We start from the raw sequence: 9,060 nt of genomic DNA on the forward strand, positions 1-9,060 counted from the left end.
ACATAACCAGAGTTCACCAGAAAACTTGAATGCAGACGGCGGTAGCCCAGGATGGCCTGTAGGGCCACACCCTATTGCATATCAAGGTGGAGCAAACACCAAGACATAACAGCTGCAAGTGCCCACGAGACAGCCCGTCCTACACAAACCAACGAGCAGTGCACTCGGTGAAGTACCTTTCTACTCTTTAAGCAAGAGGATTACAGCATACGCCATCATGCACTAAGGAAAGGCCCCATGGGCCTATAATCCCAGCCGGCACGTGGCATCAGCTCGTGGCAGTGATATCACTAAAGGGAATAAATGCACAAAATACTCAGTAAAAAACATCTTTTACTCTCAGTGAGAGGAGTACCAAGCTAAACTCCGACATGCTAGCAAAGGAAGGGCTGAAAGTGGCCTGTAACCTTAAAGCGTGCGGCGATAGCTAGTGCATTTACCCAAACATGGAATGATGCCCGTACATGACCAGCGTAGCTGGGCCAACAGGAAGCTATAAGAGAGGCCTGGAGAGGCCTGCTACTTAAAAGAACCATGTGGCACTAGCCCGTGGTCATGACAGGGCCCTAGCTACAAGGAAGGGCCAGTATAACCTAAAATGACAAATTTAAGGGAACTAGCTACACAACCTGAGCCTAGCCATACACATTCCAGCAGGCAATGTCAATCAGCGTGAGCGTAACGAGCATCGTAAACCAACAGCGCTGTATCCAAAACAAGCTGTATACAGAGAGGCTAAAAATAGCCAACAATCAAACAGCAATGAACCCCAGATGCTGTGGTGCAAACGACCGGGAGAAGTCGGGTAAACAAAATTCCCAACACTCATCCTGAGTGTGCGATCCAACAGGTGATGCACTCAGTAAAACACAAACCCAAACCGGGGAGTACAACAACAACACCGTATTCAAATATAGAGGCCGGATAAAGCCTGCTATCATAGAGAACAGGTGTAACCTGTGGCAGCACAAGCACGCTCACATAACACGCCTGCATAAACATATGAAGGGGAAATATGAAGGGGAAATATGGGCAAAAAACGGCCAGCAACTTCCTCAGAAGGAGGCCAGAACTAGGAACTATACAACCACAGGGGGATAGTCATGACAGGGGGATGTAAACAAACATACACCTAACCTAGTTCTAGCCTAGCCGTTAGCTAAGGACTGTATGTAGACCAAGCTACACTCGGGCTACAAATTCCCAAACACACAGAGAAAGCAGCGCGAGCGACAGCATTAGGTGGCCGAAAAACCGGCCAACACATAACTGACAATAGCGAAAGCTAGTTCTAGCTATACACAGTATCAACCGAGAAACTACACCAACGCTAAACAACAAAGCGGCCATAAAGGGCCTGCCTGTAACAGTCAGCCTAACATACAGTTATTTGCCCAAATAACCCCATAAAAACATGAACAGATGACAACTATATGCACGGGAAGCTATACAGGCAAAGCAAGGTCTATATTGAGAATGAAAAATGGACCTGGCTTACCTCCTGCGGCTCGTAGAACGCAGATTCTTCCCCGATTCGTCACACGGAGGGGAAAATCCAAAGTCCCAAAGCCCAAAAGCACTTTCACTATCAAGCCAGACGGCGGGCCGTCAGAAATATATTCATCATAGGCCCACAACATCAGCCCGACTGTAAAGCCCGCAGCATATAGATGTCACAAACGCTACCGGGAGGCGAAGGAAGAGCGAGGGCGAGAGAAAGCCCTCGCGAGAGAGGGGATCGATTACCGGCGCTGCTGGCGCCGCTCCTCGATCACCTCCCTCAGATCTTGCTTCTTCCTTCTAGCGTCTCGCCGTCTCTGCGACTTACTCCAAGGAGGAGGAGGCGCACGAGCGGCGATACTTTCCCTCTGGGCCTGCCTCTGAGCCTCGGCTCGAGACGGCCCGGGATCTCCCGGCTGTCTGGGCCCAGAGCTGGATCTGAGCGGGATGCAAGATCTATACACCGCGGAGCGCGTCTTCGCCTCCCTGAACTTCTCAACCACCGCCTGCACGGAGGTGCCAAAAAGTTCAGTGGGCGAAACCGGGGCATCGAGGAGAAACTGTTTCTCTTTCTCCCCGATGTCCGCACAGTTGAGCCACAGATGCCGCTCAGTGGCCACCATGCCCGCCATAGATCGACCGATCGAGGCGGCAGTCTGTTTGGTGGCCCTCAGAGCGAGATCCGTGGTCCGACGCAACTCCGCGACTGCCTCAGCGGAAAGACCTTGACCCTGATCAAAATCCATAAGCAGATCAGCCTGGTACGCCAGAAGCACTGACATAGTGTGCAACGCAGCACCAGCCTGACCTGCAGCGGCGTAAGCCCTGCCATTCAAACGTGACGTCACCTTCAACGCTTTGGATGGCAGGGCCGGAGCTTTTAGTGTCGGTGCACTCCCTGTAGCGAGATAGTTCACAAACGTCTCTTCTACAGGAGGCATTGACACGTACCCATGCTGGCCCAATCCCTCAACATCAGCGAAGTCAGCTCGCTGATGCTGATGCTGATGGATTCGGGCTGAGTACGGGTTCTTCCATGCCTTCTCGATCTCAGCATGAAGATCGGGAAGGAATGGAAGGCTCGCTGGAGTTGCCGGGTTATGGGCAGAGAGAAAACGATCGTCTAACCTGCTGCGAGCGGGTTCCCTCCTCACGCGCTCCTAGGGCAGCTGCAGTCTGCTCGAGGCGCGTTCCATAACCTCCAACAACTCCAAAAACGCCGCGCAGGGAGGCCTAGCGGGAGCCGCGGGCTCGCCTGCTTCTTCCACCACGGCCATCTCCTGCTCTCCGGGGCCTTGGACCAAGAGAGCACTCGCTCCTGGGTCTGAGGATGTTAAGGATAAAACATCGTTGTCATCCGCCAGAAGCGCGTCCTCGTCAGTCGCTTCAGCTTGAGAAAGATTGACACCCCTCTCAAATTCTTCAGCGAGCTCCACCTGCGAGCCCCATGATTTCAATAACCGCTGAGCCTCAGTACGAGCGGGGCCGGGACCACCAGTCAGCGGTGGTGGCACCTCTCCCCTCGAGAAGAGGGCCAAACGAGAACAGAGCGTTCTCATAGGAAAACGCTCACAGTTAGCACAGGCAGCACCCTCGAGTACTGACCGTGCGTGCTCCTCGCCCAGACAGAAAACGCACAAGTTGTGTGTGTCCTCCGGTGTCAGAAACCTGGGACAAGGATCAGCACACTTCCTGAACGATTTAGCAGACATATTTTTCTTTTGGCAGAGTGATAAGTGCACGAGCAAAAGCAGTCGCGAAAAGACAAAAGGATGTCGGCTGTTTCCCCAGGCGCTCCCTTTATACGTCACGGTTCGCGCCATTTGACGTGATAGGCTGTCGCCGGCCAATAGGATTGGAGTATGGTGATTTTTGGTATTTCGAGCACGGGTCACGGAGGACGTTCCCCGTAGCGCAGTCAGCGCAGAGTAGAAGTTCCCTTTCAAAAGGGAACTATATTAGGCTGGACAGTGTAGTTGTAACCATCTCTTAGCTCTGTATCAAAGAAAAATTTGGTCTTATTTGCACTTTGAATATTGAGAGAGTGCGATTATGGTTGGACTTATTGTAATAAGTGTTACCATAAAAATGAATAACAGATTTCTCTTAATCTTATTAAGCACAAACAATAAAGTTTCATTTGTTAACATTAGTTAATGCACTGTGAACTATCATGAACTAACAATGAATGGCTATTTTTTATTAACTAACATTAACAAAGATTAATAAATACTGTAGCAAATATATTGCTCATTGTTAGTTGATGTTGGTTAATACATCAATGTTAAAGGTCCCGTTTTTCGTGTTTTTTTGAAGCTTTGATTGTGTTTATAGTGTGCAATATAACATGTGTTCATGTTTCGCGTGTAAAAAAACACAGTATTTTTCACATAATTTACTTATCTGTATACCGCTGTTTCCACTGTCATAAAAACGGGCTGATGACTTCCTTGTTCTATGAAGTCCCTCCTTCAGAAATACGTAACGAGTTCTGATTGTGCCAGCGGTTCCTGTGTTGTGATTTGACAGCAGTTTAGCGCATCTTGCCCGGAAAGGTCATGCCTCTTACCATAACGTGGAGATGCATGCGCTCAGTGTTATTGTAAACATGTCTTTAATTTTACCCTATCAATTTGAGCCGGAATCAGACCCGGTGATTGGACTGCGGGATGAAAATAACAGCGTTTCGACGACAAACGCAACTCTTGTGTATTCCTGTGGGCGGAGGTTAGTCAAAAAACTGTTTTAGTGACGTCATTAAAGAAGGAAGTAGAGGGATGTAGTCCAAACTGGCCGTTCGATGTAGGCGACTTCTGTTAAATAAAACAGAACTCACTTGTCAATCTCACTTGGCATTGAACTTTGAGCTTTAAAATTTTACAGATTTTATTTATACTCTAACAACAACATTACACACTAACTAAAGTTTGAAACATGGGATCACGAAGAACGGGACCTTTAATAAATGAGACCTTATTGTAAAGTGTTACCATTTTTATTTATACTGTTTTATTTTTATGATCAGTTTGTGGAAAGGAGTTCGGTTAGGAGGTCAAAAGTTGTAGAAGCTCATAAATCATGTACAGTAAGGTCTGAAGAAACTGAAATCATACAGAAGAGAAGTCAGTCAGTTGAGTTAGTGGCAAAACCTTTTACAGTACTTGAGTGTTGTCTTTTACTGCATATGATCATTCATACTCAGAAAGTAGAACTTTCATCTTGTAATGAAATGACATTCATTACAAGATGATTAGTTAAAACATTTCAAATACACCTGCAGACTATTTTTTCTAGTCATGTATTTCGCCATCTTGTCTCGTCTCGTGAACTCAATCTCGAGTCTCGTCTTGTCTCACCCCTAATAGTTTATATAGAATTAAGCTAGCATTAGCAGAGTTGTTTGTTTTGCAGCACAGAACAGTTATTTTACATAACTTTATCATAAAAAAACAGTACAAAAGCAAGCCCCACCCCTCCATAAGCCCCACCCCCAAAATCTCACTCTAAGCTGAACTCAAAAGTTGGCAGCCCTACGGTATGATTTTACCTCAAAATCCAACTATTTGACACAAATTGATAACTACAAATCCATGTTTCTCTGCTGGAGTCCAGCTGTTTCTGTGAATTGCAGTGATCCATTTGCTTCTTTTATCTGTAGATTTCAGCAGTTTTTAAATATATACGTTACCTAATGTTTTGTGTCAAAGCTATTTGTACAGTCAATCACAAAGCTCTTTCCCGTTTTGAATGTGTTTTGTGCATTTTTCACGGCATTCACGCTGAAAAACAATCCTGCCGCTCAGTGCGCGTGACCGCAGTTGTAATGGTCGACGATGACGTCACGCACATACCCTCTATCAAAAACTATAGATTCTATATAGTATTCCGGCTTGTATTTCCACAGCGATCTTATGTATTTATGAATGAACTGCTCATTTTAAAATCTTCCCGTTCTACTGACATTTGTTAAGACACCCGCTTTAAACATTACAATGCTCATGATAACTTTTGTTAACTCTATAACATGTAAATCCACTTCACCAGCTAATTATTCTTCAACAGCGATGCCATAGAAATATACAGGGCTACCGCGAAAACTGAAGTTCAAAGACAATATTCTAAAGATGGCGGCACGCATGTTTCTCTGGAAAATAAGGTCTATAGAATAACACTTAAAGGGACTTTGCCTCTATTGACCCAGTTTGACTGACAGGCGATCTGACCAATCAGAACGCTGATATTATGCGCCCCTGTGAATGTCCGCCATTTTGTCCGACAAACAAACCAGTCCGACAAAGCAGGTGTAGTAGACTAACATCGGCGATGAAAAATGGTGAAAAGGTGCTCGTATGGGACTTGCAACGCAGACAGCAGGTACCCAGAAAGGCTGGGCAACATACAGTTTCACCCATTTCCTAAACCTGCAACAAACCTGGAGAAGTGTATGAAGTGGATACGTTTGTGTGGATGGCCTCATCAGCAACTGAGTTTGGACAAGCTGAGGAATCATTCAACAGCCAAACACATCTATGTGTGTTCAAAGGTAATTCAATTATACATACTGCACCTTTTTAACTGTGTAGCACAGTGTTTGTTTTATTTTTAAGATATTTTACAAATTGTCGTAACCGGAGAAATGTGTTTTCAAAAGCCTAACGTAACTAGGATATCTAGCTAACAGTTAGCCAAACATTAGAAGGCCTAAAATGACATGACATGTCTGCTCTGTCCTGTATGAATTTCCTTTTTAAGAGGCTTTAGGCGTAATTTAGGATGACTAAGTCTATTCCTCTGTCAATAAACTCCAGCACTTCGTTGACGGCCGACCGACACCCGCTCATCCTGATCCTCTGCCAGCATTGACATATGACCGTAGTAACGTTACACCTGTGAGACATCCGCCAAAGTTGCGAACAGTGTCAGTGCCACCAAGGAAAAGACGAGTTGACAGCATGCCAGACAATGCTGAAAACAGCAGGTGTTTCTTCTATATAAAAAGCAAATAATAACAATGTAATATTTTTATTTTATACATATGATAAATTACAATCACATTAGTTGTCATAGAACCTGCTAAGCATATTACATTGGAAATATTAAATGTATATGTCATATTTACAGAGTCAGGTGTGATCTACAAGGCGTTTCCATGGATATTACAGGAGAGATGGCAACAGAATCATTAATGGAGGATACCACTACAGAGGAGACCACTATATTCACTGAAATAGGTATGTGTTTTTTTTTTTTTTTTTTTGGTACAGCAATCTCTCTAACTGCACAGGGCTGGTAGGAAATACTCAAAAAAGAACCAGTCTAGTTTAGTTTTCATTTTTCCCCACATTTCTGCATCAAAGTGAATACACTTCAGATGGTAGTCATTGTCACATTTCACAAAAAAAAATCACACCATGACATCCCAGTTATCCCCATCTGTCCTATAACTTGGTAATAGTACTCATGATTACGTTTAAAGGCAGGAACACACCAAGCCAACGGTCAGCCATCAGGCAGTTTTTGTTCATCGGCCGACTAAGTTTTCTCAGTGTGTTCCACACCGTCGGCGGAAGTTGGTCCTCGTCTGCTTTTTTTTGGCCGATTTGAAATGTTGAATCGGCGTTGGAGCTCGTCGGTCCGTCTGGCCATCTGATCATTCTGATTGGCTGTTCAGCTACTGACACCTGCTGGTTTGGAAAGGCATTTCATCTCACGCAGGCGCAGAATGTCGTGCTACTTGGCCGTCGGCTGTCGACACAGACGCTGCCGACGTGAGCCAACCCCACAGTTTGCTTTCATCGCCACTAGTTCGTCAGCGTCGGCTTGGTGTGTTCCTGCCTTAAGACTGTAGGTGTCACCACTGTGCTTTTGGAAGTATTTACAACCTGTGTAGCTGTACTGGTCTGGGCACTTTATTTCTAAAAGGCCATAGCTTTTGTCGTAGCCACGCTGAAGGACTTTCCTGTCAGGAGATGTACCCAAATGGCGGGCATTGGGATTGACGACAAAGCCACACGTGTAAACTGGGTTTCCTGTAACTTCTGTGTAGTGGGCTGCAGCAACTGGCTCAAGCTCCAGGCCTCTCTTCATTGCTGTAGTTTGCAGTGTTGTCTTCCTCTGCATGCTGGTGGCAAGCTGCTCGTAGTCTGCTCTCCTAGAGTATACCCTCTTGAAAGAGGATGAAGTAAGACGAGGAGAGCAGACACAATGCCAGATGTTGTTGATGCTCTGTTGTCTGGTTTCTTTCTCCAGTGCCTCTGATTCAGATTTTGTTATCATCATGGCATTGTAGCGTTGCGTTTACACTCTTGTTAGGACTGTACAGAAGGTGCTTGGTTGTGGTGGCAAAGGGAATGCTGGAAAATCATCAGATTCAGTAGGGTTTGATAGGGAGGATCTTGGCCAAGTGTTGTCCAATAATGGGAGCTACACACACAAGAAAAGGAAAAAATAATATTGCAATGTTTGTAAGTTATTTACATTGTGTTTATGTCCTGTGCTAATAAAACACTAGTTCTAATAATTTTATTCTTATGTTTACAGAGTGCACAGATGACCAACCTCAGATGGGAGAAATACAGGAGGAACTGAAAAGGATGAAGGCTCTTCTCGCTCAAAAAGAAAAAGAAAAAGAAAATGATCTGCTAAGGGAGAAAATGCAAACTGGTCAGGCTCCTTACCCACTAACTCCAGAGACCATAAACAACAGCAGTGTGCCTAACTACTTTGGATACTGCAATGGGTTCACTTATGATGAGTTTAACAAACTGTGCAGATTTTTCAGACTACCAGATAGTGAAACAATCCCACAAACACACATTCCCTTGACATATGAAAAATTGAACTGGCAAATCTGCAATATGCCTTTACGGCAACAATTTCTACTTGTACTGAGACAAAATTTTGACCTCAAAGAGCTAGCTTTCAAATTTCAAATTGATATGCAAAGTGTTAGCACTTTATTCAGTTTGTGGGTTGACTTCATGTATGGCAGGCTAGGTAATGTGTCTGTTTGGCCTCACAGGGACATCATCACAGAAAACATGCCTGAAAACTACAAAGCAGAGTTTCCAACAACTTTTGCAATTCTTGATTGCACAGAGCTGAAGATCGAGAAACCCAGCTCATTGTTGCAAAGTCAGACTTATTCTAACTATAAGTCCACTAACACACATAAGTCTCTGATAGCCTGCGATCCTCGTGGCTCCATTATGTTTACATCTACACTTTACACCGGATCAATTTCTGACCAAGAGCTATTTAGACAGTGAAAAATCAAAGATTTGCTGAAAGATCTGCTTCAGTGTGGCTACCTAAAGATAGGTGATGGGCTCATGGTGGATAAGGGGTTTCTCATGGAGAAAGATGTAAAGGAGCTTGGCCTTGAACTAAACATTCCTCCATTTGCAAAATCAAATATGCAAATGCCAGTCCCAGATGTTGAGATAACAAAGAAAATAGCCAAGCACAGAGTGCATGTAGAAAGAGCAATAGCCAAAGTCAAAAAATTTAAAAAAGTATCTGGTAGAATCCCTAATTCCATGTTAGGAAATATAAATCAGA

General features: G+C 44.7%; 1 protein-coding gene across 1 annotated transcript; it reads left to right on the forward strand.

Annotated features, from left to right (window-relative positions):
• Window positions 1-5,767: 5,767 nt before the first annotated feature.
• On the forward strand, window positions 5,768-8,768 carry LOC125271507. The gene is made up of 5 exons (XM_048195545.1): window positions 5,768-6,043; window positions 6,309-6,478; window positions 6,622-6,758; window positions 8,041-8,239; window positions 8,522-8,768. Exons 1-5 carry the CDS (start codon window positions 5,831-5,833, stop codon window positions 8,766-8,768), a joined length of 966 nt encoding a protein of 321 aa, XP_048051502.1. The 5' UTR covers window positions 5,768-5,830.
• The last annotated feature ends 292 nt before the right edge of the window (window positions 8,769-9,060 follow it).

This window comes from Megalobrama amblycephala, linkage group LG7, assembly GCF_018812025.1.
Source record: "Megalobrama amblycephala isolate DHTTF-2021 linkage group LG7, ASM1881202v1, whole genome shotgun sequence".
NCBI lineage: Eukaryota > Metazoa > Chordata > Actinopteri > Cypriniformes > Xenocyprididae > Megalobrama > Megalobrama amblycephala.